The sequence below is a fragment of the Falco biarmicus genome, chromosome 6, assembly GCF_023638135.1.
Source record: "Falco biarmicus isolate bFalBia1 chromosome 6, bFalBia1.pri, whole genome shotgun sequence".
Classification (NCBI taxonomy): domain Eukaryota; kingdom Metazoa; phylum Chordata; class Aves; order Falconiformes; family Falconidae; genus Falco; species Falco biarmicus.
This window is the reverse complement of record NC_079293.1, coordinates 66,984,991-67,000,948: the sequence shown is the minus strand read 5'-3', so window position 1 is coordinate 67,000,948 and position 15,958 is coordinate 66,984,991. Positions and strand designations below refer to the sequence as shown.

At 40.0% G+C, this 15,958-nt stretch overlaps 1 protein-coding gene across 2 annotated transcripts; it reads left to right on the top strand.

The window, feature by feature from the left end:
- Positions 1-25: 25 nt before the first annotated feature.
- QRSL1 (glutaminyl-tRNA amidotransferase subunit QRSL1) lies at positions 26-14,119 on the top strand. 2 transcript variants are annotated; one of them, XM_056342306.1, is made up of 11 exons: positions 26-156; positions 351-510; positions 1,655-1,753; positions 3,167-3,263; positions 4,982-5,158; positions 7,443-7,618; positions 7,750-7,862; positions 9,396-9,588; positions 9,977-10,094; positions 13,000-13,205; positions 13,692-14,119. In XM_056342306.1, exons 1-11 carry the CDS (start codon positions 133-135, stop codon positions 13,901-13,903), a joined length of 1,575 nt encoding a protein of 524 aa, XP_056198281.1. In that variant the 5' UTR covers positions 26-132; the 3' UTR covers positions 13,904-14,119. The 2 variants fall into 2 exon arrangements, with proteins under 2 accessions (XP_056198281.1, XP_056198282.1); XM_056342307.1 differs by lacking the exon at positions 4,982-5,158.
- Positions 14,120-15,958: the final 1,839 nt, after the last annotated feature.

The window sequence follows — 15,958 nt, the reverse complement described above, 5'->3', positions numbered from 1 at the left end:
GCCGGCCGCTTTCTTGGCGGCCCTGCCAATGGTGCCGCTCGGTGTTGCGGCAAGATGGCGGCGCCCAGCCGCGGCGCCGGGAGAGGGGTCGTAGCGGGCCGGCGAGCGTGAGGCGGCGGGAAGCGGGGCGCCATGCTGCGCGCCTCTCTCCGCGAGGTGAGCGGTGCCAGCCGCTGGCGAGCCGCCGCGGCGCGGGCTGGTATGGCGGCCGGGGCGAGCGGGCCCGCCGGGTGTCTGTCTGTCCCTTCTCGTCCCCGCTCCCCGGAGCCCGGGGATGGCGCTTTGTCCCCTCGACGCCCGAAGCGGGCTCTGTCACCTGGCTGCTTTAACAGGGGGGGATGCGCTTGCAGGTTTCGGCAGCGCTGAGGGAAGGACGTGTCAGTCCGACGGAGCTCTGCCGGCGGTGCCTCTCCCTTATCAAAAGCACCAAGTTTCTGAACGCTTATATTACCGTGGCGGAAGAAGCAGCTTTGAAGCAGGCTGAAGAATCAGAGAAAAGATACAGCAGAGGTACGTTTGTAATTAATACGAGTCCCCAAAAAGGCGTCGTGGAGGAACGCTTTGTGTTAGATGAATCCCATTTTCCTTTCCGGGTAGCTGTGTGCTGCCGGGGGGTGAGGGGGTTGAGGCTCCCGTGGGTGCATGCCCATGGTGTGTGCTTGGCACCCAGTAGCATATTCAGGTCAAAAATCAGAGGCAAAAACCTGAACCAAACCAGGTACTGCAGATTAAATACGGTCTGTGCTTCTTGAACGACATCGTGGCTGTGGGTTGTCTCTTCTCTCCCAATTTATTTTGAATTGGTAGCCAGCAGTTCCTAGGATCAGGAAGATGCAGTGGCCTTTTGCAGGCCTGTTGGCTGGGATAGGCAAACACCTGGTGCAGCCTATCAGGTTTCAATTAAGCAAGCAAATGAAAATAAAACAACATTGTTAATCACAGTTATTAGTTGGTGAACAGAACAGCATTCAGTCCTGTTATCTACAGCATTTAGAGGCTGATTGTCCTCATTTTCCTGTGCTTTCCCAGAAAAGGGAAGTTTTCACCTAACGAGGTATGTTTTTTTTTCCTTTCTGGGTGACGCTGTCCTCTGGCAGCTTACGAAAATTGCCACCCAGAGTGTTTGGTTTCCTGACACAGGCCTTTTAATTTAATTTTTTTTTTTTTTTTTTTTTTTGGCTGGATGGAGGATAATCGATCACTTAGGGAAGATTTTCTCTGCTTCAGTAATTTTTTTAGATTGTATCTACTGTGTATGTCAGGTAGGCAGAATTTATGGCTCCCAGCCTAGGGATGGAGTAGATTTAGGCAGCACCTATGGCTGAAATAAGCATTACATGGTCACATTTTGAAAAGGTAAGCACTCCTTTGGGATAGCTAACCTATATGAAAGCAGCTGCCTGTCTTGCAGGCTTACACACGGTTTGCAGAGCTCTGCTTTGCGAGGCCTGGTCTGGTTTGGCAGAATGCTCAATGCTAGTTAGAATGGAAGATGGTTCTTGAAAATGTGACAGACAACCGTCAAATACTAAGTGGATAGCATTCTTGTTTCCAAAAACACCCAAAGGGACAAAAAAAATAAAGTGTAATTGATAAGACTGCACATATATCTTTGTTTTAATCTCTGTTGTCTTTGCAAAAATTCCTAATGCAGGTCAGCCGCTGGGTGTTTTAGATGGAATTCCTATTGCAGTAAAGGACAACTTTAATACAGCTGGCATTGAGACGACATGTGCTTCAAACATGCTAAAAGGTACAGTAGAGCTTTTAAAGTAAAATCAGATCTGATTTTAGAGCTCTTGCTTCTTTCTTCAGAGGGTTTATGGAGTGGAGTTTTCCAGAAATCTAAATATTTTCAAAAAATGAGATGCGAAAATATGTTTGTCTAATTTCTGCCAAGCTCATCCTGGTATTACAGATGCATCTTTTTCTTGTTACAAGCACACTATCTCCTTTATTCATAGTTACATGCTGTTACCAATGTGATGTTTATTATAGCCTATATACTAGAATAGTTGTTCTATAGTTCTCATTTTGCTTCATGTTACTTTTAGTTCTACAGGAGAGCAGTCAGTGCTTGTCTAGCAAAATCCAAATACGGTTTTTTTTCTTTTTCTTTTTTTTTTATTTGTTCTGTTGATAATTGTTGACTTAAGTGTTTTTTTCATATGGCTGTAGGAAGAGTAGACATTAACAATTATTTTCTCCATGTACCTGATAAACAAATATGTTCTATAAGGCTTTTTAAATTTTTTGAGATTTCCTAAGCTCGTTGTTTGTCTTAACACGCCATGAGCATTTACAAGGTGTTAGAAAGTTTTCAGGGTATAAGCAAAAGTAGAAAATATTCCTTGTAACTGTTTTGTTCTGTACAAAGTGAAATTGAAAAGTTTTGTGGAAGATAGCGATAGCTCAAGTAAATTAGCAGACCCATAATCTGATTGTGGTTTTTTTTTTAACAGCAGAAGAAACAAAATATGGCTTTGCCATTTTAAAAAGTGTTACATTACCTGAGATGCTTCTCAGTAAAGCACATTCTTAGACCCATTGTGATTGATTGCACTGTTGTGGCTGAGAGACTTAGGAGTGATGATGTCTTGTTCCTGTTGAGGTTGGGGGTGCAGAAATCCCTGTCAATATTCACAAAAGGAACTGGTTGCTGCCTAGGATCTCATGTGAGTGTCATGGTTCTCAGTCTAGTTTATGTAAGGTCTGAGTGGTCAACGGTGCACGTTTACTGTAGAATAGCCAGTTACTATTTCAGCCTGTGGTTAACCGTATGCTCCTTTATCTCATGATAAGAGGAGATAATTCAAGATAGTTTAGCACTTCACAGAAAGGAGCTCTTTCTCAATTCTAATTTTAGATAGTTTCTGCCAATTAGCTGAATGCTACCCTTCCGGTAACTTGGGTATGTGAAGTCTTAGCTCCACACTCGAGATATGTATAATCCAGAATTACTGGGTTCTAAGTTGTGGAGAGAAGAAAAAGGCATTGCAAACAAAACAGCATTTGATTGACTTTTGCTAAATTTTGGAAGTTACTCATGTTATTTTGAAGGAAAACTTTGACACTGTGAATGACAACTTTGAAGTGTTCAGAGTAGCTACTTGTAAAAATCAACTGTATCTCACCACTCACTTATAATTGTTGTGATTGTTTTCAGGTTATGTTTCTCCTTACAATGCTACAGTAGTTCAGAAATTAATGGATCAGGGAGCTGTGCTTTTAGGAAAAACAAACCTAGATGAATTTGCAATGGGGTGAGTGATACTTATTATTTTTAATGTGTGATTGCACATTAAATACACACAATCTGTTCCAATTTACCTGTAATCCTTAACTCGTCTTTTTCTGAGGTTAGGAAATAATGAATACTTACCCATGAAGATCATATAAAGTTGCATTAATTTCTCCCTGAGCATTTATACTGTTGTCTAAATGATACAAATGCTGAGTTTTGCAAAAACTATGTTTAACTATAGCTGTGTTTGAGGGGGAAGAAGCAGTACAGCCTTTGCAGAAGGCTGAGACGGAGCAGACTTCTTCCAGATCCAGTAGCTTGTTACTAGAATTGGTTACATAACCAGTTAATTGCTGCCTTTTTCTCTCTCCTCACTGGTGGTTTTTGCACTTAGTTAATTATTATCATGCTCCTGATGGCAGTTGCCACCTCTGCCGGTCAGCCACTGGACTAATTTGTATGAGTGCTCCCTGACTTGCTGCAAACAGGCTAATGTAAAGTAACACTTTAAATTGCTTAAGCTAATGTTGGTGACTTTTTGTCAGGAGCTTGATAGAAAATACTCTCACAAATTGATTCTTTAGGAAATCAGTGAAGGCAGCCAACCTATAGCAAGGAACAGCACTGGGCAGTTAGGGATAGGCATCTTTGTCACCACAAATGCTGGATCTGGAAAGGAATGTCTGAGACTTTAGTTACCTATGAGAAACAATAAGTGTTGTGTTTTGGTTTTGTTTTTATTTTACCTAAACTGAAGACAGAGGTTTGACTGGGAATTCATGTGGATGGGGTGGAAATACTTTGACTGTATTGTTTTGGGTAAAGTAAATAGTGTGTCAGAGACACTCTTTGAAGGAGGAGCTGGGAAAGAGCTGATTATGCAGTATTACAACTAGTCTAAGCTAATTAAAGTGCAGGATTCTCCTACAAAAGCTTATCCCACTACTGGCCTCTGGTCTGTGTGTTTGCATGGTCTCTTATGCGAGCACCGACATGGCTGCTCCATGTGCTTGATCAGGGTGTGAATCCAGTAATGATGCCTCAATAAGGTTAGTTTTCAACTGTTGTGTCAACTGCCCACTGATCTTTTGGCTATCATAACACTGCCCCCCTGGAGTCAGGGGGAACATGGGGTGGAGGTTGTGAAGAAGAAGGAAGGTACCCCCAACCCCTGCTTCTGGTGGCATCTGACTGAAACCAGTTTCTGAGAAGTCAGTGTAACAGTCTGAACCAGCAACCTGTGGCCTCAGGAGAGGGCTACAGAGTGAGTAATAGTGTGTTATTTACAGAGAAGTGCTTGTTCCTGCTATTGTGGGGCTTTCCCCCCCACCTTTAGCAGCATGGTTTTCCGCAAGACTGTGGTCATCTTTTGCTTTTTCCAAATGCAGGGTTAGGAAACCAGAAGATGTTTCTTTTGAAGCAGATGTTCGGGTTTACTGTTACATAGCTTAAATGAGGTTTATATTTTTGTGATTATGTTCTTTTCAGTGGAATTAGACACAGAGGAGATAGAAAGAGGTATGAGTTCAGATCCTTTGTGAAGATCTTTTAGACTTTACAGTTCCATGTAACGTTGTTGAAGTTGGCTGCACAAGGATTTATATACAGCAGTCTCTTTAAGCTGAAATTGAATTTGCTATGATGAAGGATGAGGAATTGGATAAAGAAAAAAAACTTGGAGAATGCAGTGTGTCATCTGTCGCTTGTGTCTGTATTTGTCCTGTCTGACTACCTTAGATCTGGGAGTACAGATGGGGTATTTGGACCAGTCAGAAATCCCTGGAGTTATTCAAGACAGTACAAGGAAAAATCTGTTCCAAAATCCGATTCTGAGGACGAAGAGTCTAACTGGGTAATAACAGGAGGGAGCTCAGGAGGCAGTGCGGCTGCTGTGTCATCTTTCACATGTTTTGCGTAAGAGGCTTTAAAAAATTGCTTTTTTATTAAATATCTCCAAATATGTTGAAAGGTTTTAATTTTATAATTTTCTCATAATTTAGTTTGAACCAGGAGGGTTATTTGCACTGGCATGCAAGAATTTATTTCGGCATCCCTAGTTTTTTCGTGGCATATGATGAAGCCAGGATTAATCCACGTAGACAAATTTAGGCTTATTAATTTTGAGTGTTATTCATCATACTGATACAACCACTTTGTGCTGGGTGAATTAAAATGATAATGGCAATAAAGGAATGACAGTTTTATTATTATTCCCACATACTCTCTTAAAATTAACATGGGTTTTGTGACACATCATCTTCCTCAGAAAGTGCATGACACAAATACATGCTGAAAATGTAATTCAGCAAATGAGGAGATCCCTTAATTTGTAACAGTATAATAATCTTTCCTCCCCTCCTTTGTTTTTATAGCAGAGTTATGTAGTAATACATGAGATTTGGGATCTGAAAGCTTTCAAATCCCTGACTTAACAGAAGGATGCACAGATACTACTCGGATACTTACAGACTTGTCTGCTTTAAAAAGTTAGAAGACAGTTTTAGTTTTGGGGGGGGTGTTTGAGTTTTTTTAAAGTGATTTTAAAAAGGCAGATTTATTTTTTTTTACAATAATCATTATCTGCATGAACTAGCAAAATGCTATTTAACAAATCAGTTATCTATATTATCTTCCCATCCAACTGGTAAAAGAAATCTGATCCTTAAAACTTCACACCTTTAATTTTATACAGTTTTTAGAGCTGCATAGTGGAACACATTTTATAGAAGATGATTTCAGTTGTGCTCTTAACTGGAAGGTGTTTAAGAATGCTTTTTAGTTACTGTGTTCTCATTTACCCATTGACTATATTGTAAGTGTCTATTTTATTGTGGAAATATTTTTTGCTAATGTTGATTACAGCTTTTTAAAAAAAATGTCTTTATATACAAGACCCAGTTTATTTTATGATTTTTTTAAATGATACCTCTCTTCATCTCATTGCCCTTTGCTAAGATGTAGTTTACTCAACATTTTAATACTGTTGAAAACGAACTCGATGCAGCCATTCCCAAGGACTGCTGGTCCTTGTCCTGAGCCAGAATGGGCTGATCCTGATAGGGTCTGGCACCTTCTCTTATGTTGCTGGGCATGCTGAACTCTCATTTTGCACTGCTCAGCACTTTGTCAGATCATGGAGGTTTTTTTGTCCAGCTATTTTATTGCTTATAACCTATTGTATATCCACTCTATTAGTTTCTTTCAGGCATCAGGAATGCTGCCAGTCTTTGTCTTTTCACTTTGAAATTTGGATGTACAGAAATGCTACAAAATTGAGGATCTTTTATATCAACACAAAAGCTCTGAAAAAATTCTACTTCAGCAAAGTCAATTGAATTGGTTCAGCCATCTCAGAAACAGATGCCTATGGGAAAAGTCACGTAACCACTTCAATAAAAGTTATACCTCCTCCTGAAGTGTAACTTGTTTTTGGCAAAGACTTAGATGAAAGCTGTTTTATTTTTTAAATGGTGCTTGAACTTAAAATTATTAAAAACTAGAAGAGTGGATTTCATTGCAATACGAATTTCCAATTCCATTACAATTTTTGTAATAGAAATTTCAATTTAGAAAGAACAGGGTTTCACCTGTGAAAGAATAAAAAAAAGTCAAAAAAAAATTTAAAAAATGTCCTAAAATTGCACCTAAGCTGCTGTAAGCTGGGAGTTCTGATGCTATGCTTTGTAGGTTTGGAAGCAGTAAAAACATCCTAGACTTCGAAAAGTGTGCCCTCTTGTTAGGGGCAAGAAGTGTACTGTGTCACTGTTTGATTGTATATTGAAAGATGCTGCTTCATAGCGTATTAGCTGCTGAATGACTATGACAGCGATGTCTGAAAATCATACACTAAATCACATGAGGTGTATCTTTTGGAATCCACAGTACTGGAACAGACCAACAGAGAAGGCAGAAGTAGGTATTTAGGGCCATGTTCAGATGGCTGAAATTCTGCCTGTCTACTTCTGCTTTGTGAAGAGAACTGGGCTTTCCTGATGGCTAGTGCAGAGACACTAAGAAAAGTAAGAGAACAGATAAAAAATAGCAGACATAGGGAGCAGACTGAAATTTAGGCTGTGTGATTATGACTTCTAATCTGGAAGAATTCACGCATTTTTAAATCCGTGCATCTTAAAGCTGTAAATTTTTATTATTTGGATAAGTTCTGAATTACTAATTGATAATCCTTTTGAAACCGTAGAGCCTTAGGGTCAGACACAGGAGGATCTACCCGAAACCCTGCTGCTCATTGTGGTCTAGTAGGTTTAAAGCCAACATATGGACTGATTTCTCGCCATGGTCTCATTCCCCTAGTGAACTCTATGGATGTGCCAGGAATCCTAACCAGATGTGTGGATGATGCAGCAGTTGTGTTAGGTATTACTACTTCATATGTCTTTGTATACAGCATACCTTTGTTTACATTACCTAAAACCAAACTGAATTCTGGCTACCCAGAATACCCAGTGTATATTTTGCTGTTCTTTACATGTCATGTCAAATTTCAGGTTCGCTTGCTGGACATGATCCTAAAGACTCTACCACAATTCAGGACAGCTTTAAGCCGTTTGAACTACCCAATTTGACTGACATCAGCAAGCTCTCGATAGGAATTCCAAAGGTAACATTTAAATTCTGTCAATAATTGTGGACAGGAATGGCAAATAGGATACCTAACAAAAAAATATTTGTGTCTTGCTCACCACCTTGTAGTCTCTTATGATTTAAAACAGTGAAGACAGTACAAAGCAGCTCCTGGAAAAGAGCCGTATGTGCTCTGTTGCCTGTGCAGGCAATTCATAGCAAGCACATGCTAATGCTTCATCTGAAACATTTTGTCATTATTGTGGGAAGCTCTACTGGGAAGTTCCAAGGCAAATGGGGAACTTCAGTTCTTGGTTCCTTCTGTTACTTTTTCATCAGTCACCTGTATAACCTCAAACCAAGTTGCTTTTAGTGCCGTCTCACACAGTGACATTAGTATTGGTTTGTGCAGTGCTTTGAGATACTTGACTAAATGGCACTGTGTTAACACAAAGCAGAATTTTAAAAGCAGTTGAGTAGCAGAAGGAGCTGTAATTCACAAAGCTCTGATAAGGATTGAAAGACAACTGTAATCTGGCTTCTGATGTATACAATTCAATCATGTTTGTAAGGATACTTGCAATTTAGGCACAACATTTGGGACTTCAGCCTATCTTTAATTTAGTAAATGCTCTGCCTTCAAAGAGACAATGTGAATAACATTTGTTGGTTTGATTCTCAGTATTTGAACCTGTGTTAGAACAGGTATATTAAAAGATTTAATTTGGTAAACAGATGTCCACTGAGCAATTATTCGGGATCTGTGAAATGCAAAAATTGTATGCCTAGAAAATTAATAGCTGCATATTGTTTAGACGTTGATAAAGCTAAAATAGTGGTATTGGTTAATTATTCATATCCTTTGGACAGTTGTTCTCTACTGCTACAGATTATCTTAAACAGATACATGCATATATTAAACATGGGTCATAACTACTCAGGAATTAGACAGTATTATGACCCTGATACTGTGGGTTAGAAGTCAAGCAAGTATCTTCAAAAATAGAAAATTTTAATAGAATATCTTTAACTTAAGCTATGTTCCTGTTTAAGAGCTATCTAAGTCTTGTGCCAACCCCTTGATTGTAGTTCTTCGGTGGGTTGGTTGGTTTGTTTCACTGAGGCAAGCCAGTTGCCACTGGTATGCAGTGGCCCTAATATCTTTTTATCTTTCCTACTCACAGCAGCCCTAGTATTAGGATTTAAACCTGAAGAGTTTCTACCCACAAACTGCAGAGCAGTGCATCACAGTTTCCATGAATAGACAAATAAGTAAATAATTGGGCAATTCCTCCTTGGGAAGAAACTGCTGAAATTCTGTGGGCTGCAATATGTGGGGTGATCCTACTGAGATGAACATAGTATTCTTAAGAAGACTGAATCCTGTTAATTTAATACTGTTTGATTGAATAATATTTCGTAGATGCAAGAAGCTTTAGTAAGTACTTTAAATCATATAGTGGTGAGGTGATAGTTTCAGTGTATTTTTTAGCAAGGAGTATTTGTGTTTTGGTTGCCATTCTAAGTAAATCAGTATGTAAAATCACTCCCTTTTTTGTTTTTCTCTGAGGAATATCATGCACCAGGTCTTTCTAGTGAAATTCTGGCTGTCTGGTCAAAGGCTGCTGACCTCTTTAAGAGTGCAGGTGCTAAAGTAATTGAAGTGAGTCTACCACACACTCGTTACTCAATTGTCTGCTATCATGTGCTGTGCGCAGCAGAAGTGGCATCAAATATGGCCAGGTTTGATGGACTGGAATATGGTAAGGCCTTTGAAAAAACTTTTTTCTCGGACAATAGAGACGTTGCTGGATGCCATTAAAAAGTATTAGTTATAATAGATACGCTCTTCATGGTTGAATGCTTGGTGTTCTTTCTTCAAGATGAATGAAGTAAAAACGCTGTCCAAGAAAAATGAGTAAATAAATACATACTGTAATATATTTCACTTCTAGACACAGGAGTGTCTGGGCTTAAAATCTGTTTATATATCTATAATAAAATAGGAATCATATGCTTTGTTCTGGAATGGTAGTATGTCAAACTGAGCAAACAGTGGCTTATTGTATTACTATGTATAACACTACCTTATGTTGTAAAATCTTAAGGATTACAAAAAGTATTAATTTCCAAAGTGCTTTTTCTTTTCAGGACACCGTTCTGACATGAACAAGTCCACAGAAAGTATGTATGCTGCAACACGACGAGAAGGCTTTAATGATGTTGTGAGAGGAAGAATTCTGTCAGGAAACTATTTCTTGTTGAAACAGTAAGCAGAACATCTTCAAACTTAAATTTGTCAAGTTAACAATTCTTTAAGCAAATGGTGATTAATTATTCATCGTGACATGAAAAAAATATTCATCCTTACACTAGTAGCTACTTGTATTTATTATTATTGCTTTAGCTATATAATACCTAGTGAACTGCTAGTAATGAATGGTAATGTTTTCCGTTAGTCTTACCAGTGAGCCTCCTAAATTAAATAAATAAAACGACATAGTGATTTTTTTTTTCCTCCTACCAGGGTATTATTGGCGCCTATTAGTTGAATTAAGGAAAAATCTGTCCTATGGTATGACATTGAAATCATACTGAAGCCATTACTGCTATAGTTTTCAAAGTTCTGTAGCTGTTAATTCCATTAGAACTGCATAGAAAAACTACTGATGCATTCTAGTGAGGTCTTCTAGAGAAGGACAGAAGATACGGCAATTAAATTAACTTACAGCTCTTTGCCTCAGTATACAGGGAAAGGAAGGCCCTGGCAAAGGTACTGAACTGATGTCTTTACAGAAGACAGGTTTTTATCCAGCTCATGTAGAGAGGCTGGTGCATGGATCAATTTTACCTTTTTTCCCTTATTTTTCAGTCCTTATCCAACAGTCCTAATTTATGGTAGTAAAAGTGCTGGTTTTCTCTGTCTTAATTTGTTCAGATGCTAACAGAAATATTAATTGTGCCATCAGTCTTAATGCAAGTGCACTACAGAAAGAGCTCTGTCTGCTGGAGTATTCGTCAGATGTGACTTCTAGTTGCTTTAGGGGACAGGAATGTTATCAGTCAGTATGAAACAACCAGCTTTTATGGAATGCTGATATTCCTGCCAAGTGTGCTCCTTCTGGTTACAACTGTCCAGATCGGCTTTCCTAAAGCTGCTTTAAAATTCATGTAGTTCACTCTTCTGTAAAGGAATACACAATTGGCTTCCATCAAGATTGAACAGGAGAGTCCTGTTCTTGTCCACAGTAAATTACTTTTGAAGAACAGAACACAGGGTTCAAAAAGCATTCTTAGAATAAATAGTAAAGCCATCTGTGTCTCCTGCAAATGTTGCATTTTACAGATTATTTTTATCTTGCTTTTGTAATCTGTAAAATAACTAGATGGTTGTTCAGGAAGTTGTGTTTAATATCTTTATGAATGATCTGGAAAAGAGGATCAAGTGCACCCTCAGTAGGTTTGCAGACAGCACCAAGTTGAGCGGGATGCTGATCTGCTGAGGGCAGGAAGGCTCTGCAGAGGGAGCTGGGCCGGCTGGACCGATGGGCCCAGGCCAGTTGCATGAGGTTCAACCAGGCTCAGTGCCGGGTCCTGCCCTTGGGTCACACCAGCCCCACGCAGCGCTACAGGCTGGGGGAAGGGTGGCTGGAAAGGGCCTGGGGGAAAGGGCCTGGGGGTGCTGGTCAGCAGCCAGCTGAACGTGAGCCAGCAGTGTGCCCAGGTGGCCAAGGAGGCCACCAGCATCCTAGCTTGTATCTGAGACAGTGTGGCCAGCAGGACTGGGGCAGTGACCGTCCCCTGTACTGGGCACTGGTGAGGCTGCACCTCGAATCCTGTGTTCAGTTTTGGGCCCCTCGCTGCAAGAGGGACGTGGAGGTGCTGGAGCGTGTCCAGAGACGGGCAACGGGGCTGGGGAAGGGTCTAGAGAGAAAGTCTTATGAGGAGCAGCTGAGGGAACTGGGGTTGTTTAGCCCGGAGAAAAGGAGGCTCAGGGGGATCTTAGCACTCTATACAACTGCCTGAAAGGAGGCTGTAGGAGGTTGGGTGTTGGTCTCTTCTCCCAAGTAACAAGAGGAATGGCCTCAAGTTGTGCCAGGGGAGGTTTAGATTGGATATTAGGAAAAAATTCTGCACTGAAAGGGTTGTCAAGCACTGGAACAGGCTGCGCCGGGCAGTTGTTGAGTCACCGTCCCTGGAGGCATTTAAAAGACATGTAGATGTGGTGCTTAGGGACTTTCTAAAGTTAACAGTTAGAATGATTTCAGAAACTATTGTAGAAAAAGGGCAAATTCATGATATGACGACTTAACTTGAATCTGCTGTCTATTAATTGTAACTATTTTCACTGCAGTTTTTCAGAAACAAAACTTTAGATTGCTCTAACAAAGTGGCTTTTGGGCGGTTTTAATCTACATTTTATCTACAAACACTCTGGCATGTAGCATAGCTGTGGTTTTAGGTGGCAATTACTTTTGAAACTGAACTTCTCTGAATTTAAGGATTCCACTTTTACCAGTTCTGCATATGAAGTTAAAAGGAACAATAGACATAAAGCTGACTAATTTGTTTCTGCTTCCCAGTTGTGTAAAGACAGTTTAGAAATCCATAGACCACATGTTTACATGAGAAAAAAAAGTTAAAGAAAGATAAAGTCTTTATAGTATTCTACAGAGAAGTATGCTACAAACACATGGATAGCTTTAAGTCCATTTGGAGCCCTGTAGATGGTGGGACTTTTTCACGTGCTGTAAGTATCTTGCTGGATTGAATCCTAAATGATTAATGCCTATTTTCCAGGCCTCCTGAGTTCTGTATTGTTTCTAGGCTTTGCTGTGCTGCCCAGCAGTGAAATTCAATACACAGTTTCAGAATGGTCATAAAATTGTTGTTTTGATTTTTTAGTTAATCATTGTAAACTAGGATTTTGTTTTCCCTTCACCTTTCTCCAGCAGTGTGCCCTCATTTCTTCCTTCTCCAACAGCTTCATTGCTGTGAGAGCATAAACACCATGCTTGATGACTAAGCTTCTGGTTTATCAAAAACTCAAGTACCAGTGTTAGGCTTTTAACCAAAGGGAATACTGGGCTTGTCTTTTCTACAGTAACTAGAGAAATTAAGTTCTGTGGTTTTGGAATTAAATGTCAGGCCCTCATGTCCATATTTCTTTCTAGGAACTATGAGAATTATTTTATTAAAGCACAGAAAGTCAGACGTCTCATTGCCAATGACTTTGTGAAGGTTTTCAGGAGCGGTGTTGATATTTTACTCACTCCTACCACTCTGAGTGATGCAGTACCATACATGGAATTCATCAAAGAAGACAACAGAACCCGCAGCGCACAAGATGACATCCTAACACAGGCTGCAAACATGGCTGGTGAGTAGGGACAGGAATTCATCTATGTTTTCCCCTGCCTAGTCATTTTTAATGTCAATTCCCTTCAGCTATTTAACCTCTTCTTTAAAATCAAGATATTTCACCCCTGTGTTGTAAGTCTCACAGTAATAGCCAGGTATAAGGATAGTTTATTTATTAAATTCTTTAGAATGTAAGACTAGATTTTAAAGTGGAGCACATTGGAACTGAGTGCGGACTGCAGGTAAGATGAATCTGCTCAAGTTCCAGAGACCAGAGTAATTTTTCTAAGGAGAGCTGATTATCTATTCAGAGGACGCTGGCTCCTTAAATCACTCTGATTTCTTGTGATCAGCTAGCAGTATCCTTAGTTCATTGACTCAAGTTATTTAACTAGTCTTTTTTCCTCTACAGAATTTATTTTCTGGTTCTCTTAGAATTGCTACAGAAATTACTCCAACTGGATTTGTTTAATGTATTATCTTTGCATTTGTATCTTCCTTTCAGGACTGCCAGCCATAAATGTTCCTACAGCTCTTTCAGAAAGGGGCTTGCCAGTTGGGCTTCAGTTCATTGGACGTTCATTCCAGGAGAAGCAGCTTCTCACTGTAGCCAGATGGTTTGAAAAACAAGTAAAATTCCCAATGATCCAGCTAGAAGTAGTAAAGAGGCACGACCACGATGTTGTTCAGCATCAGAAATCTGCTTCTTTTTCATAACGTGAGACTTGCTAGTCAGCTAAAGCAAGAAACCTATGGGGTTGGTCTAAAAATATTCCTGCTGTTAACTCTCTTTTGCAGAAATAATCCATTTTAGGATGGAATCATGACAGCTTGTTACTGTGTAATTAAGGCAAAGTGAATCATTAACTAAACATGTCTGTGTTATTAAGAACCATTTTTAACCGACATTAAAAACAGCAAGTTGAAATTGTATATCTTATGCCTGTGGAGCTGCTTTTTTTTCCATTCCCAGAGGGTGTGTAAGGTATCTGGCCCATTAAACAACTAACCTGAACTTTTGTGTGAAAATTGCATAGTTGCCAAAGGGCTTGGTTTCCTTCTGGAGCGTAGACTTTTGTAATGGAAACAACCAGACAAGCTCTAATGGAACAAAGGTATCAAGGATCTGTTCACCAACAGGTATATACAAAAGGAAACAAGGGAATAACTGTATAGATAATTAATTTTTAAAATAAGTAAATCCCTACTTCTAGCAAACTCATGCAGAAGGTGAAATAACCTTCAGGTTTACACATCGTGCAGATTATTCTGGTTACATCCATTGTAAGAATGATGATGTCTAGTAGTCCTTGAGTAGTTACTTTCTTCTTCCTCTAATCATGTCACTGTGCGCATCCTGTCTTGCATCAGCTTGCTGACCAGAGCTGTCAGTGAGGTTATCCATGTTGGAATACCTGCTCTCTGATGTGCAGTCACATCCACCGCTTACTGTTTCTAAAAGTAAAGGTCTGTGTCTTTTGCCTAGAGTTTGTGATAAAATTCGGACTGTGGAGAGTATTCCTGGAGGCCTTAGAGCCTTGAAAGCCATGAAAGGCCTTAGAGTGTTACAGAAGAGAACAAGCAGAGAATTGTTCCTTCCCTTGGAAATTAATTCTGGACTGACTTCTGTCCCACAGGAAAATCCCTGCTTGTGCATGGCAATCTTTCTCTTAAAACTTCCCCTGATGTTAAGAGAAATCTGATGGAAAAAGTGGAGCGAGGCAGATTCTCATTTTGTTTCCCAAGCAGCTAGGGAAGGGGAACTGTTAGTATACCTGCACTACTTTCGTTAAAAGCAGGGCTCTGATTGCAGTGTCCAGCATCCTCTAAACAAGCATTCAGATGAGAAGAGCAATTGACTGTTCTGACACGGGTCCTTCACAGTTTCTTCTTTTGGTAGATTTCTGAGCATAGAATAACTATGCAGTGAAATACACAGTAGAGAAGATACAAACCAAGCAAGCAGACATCCATTCTGCACAGCATTTACAACTTCTGTGTTAGTAGTTGAGACCTATCTTTGAACTGAAGGTTGTGAAGACTTGAAAACAGAGCTCCTGGGTAGATCGTTAAATTTCTGGGCTGTTAGATACAAGGCAGCCCCAATAAGGCTTCTGCCCTGCTTCCACTCCCAGCTGTTTTGTGTTTTTTTGGGGACTATATACCTGATGCTCTTTCTTTGCTCCCCTAAGGATGGAATTTCACTAAGTCAGAGATGACGGCTAGTGGAACCAGCATGGTCAAACATCTGAATGTAAGCGAGTTACTGAAGTTGTACAAGACGATACCTAAGAGACATCTGCTGTCTTCATATTAGAAAACCATTCTCAAGCAGTTGAATCTGGGGTCCTCAGCAGTTCCTGAAGTAGCTTAACATCCCAGATTACTGTAGATACAGCGATTGTGCAGAGCATCTCTGAGCAGAGCTTTTTTTGTGCAGCTGCTACCAGCGCCCAAGTCATGGCTCCAGAGTTACAAGTTTCTGTGATGGGTAATTAGACTCGAAACTCATTGTTACAGATGCGGAGGAATTCCAGGGAGCAGAAAGGTCTGGGGGTTAAACAAAAAAACCCCAAACAAATTAAAAAAACCCAACCTGTCTATACAAATACTTTATATAACTGCCTTGAAAAACAATTTGCTAAAATAATAGAGTTAAAAGTTTTATGGTATTGCAGTTGCCACAGCGGGGGGTAGGTGTAACCTAACCACACCGTGAGCCCAGATAATTCCAGTGTTTCCTGAAGGAAACAAAAAGCTAGAGCTTTAGCA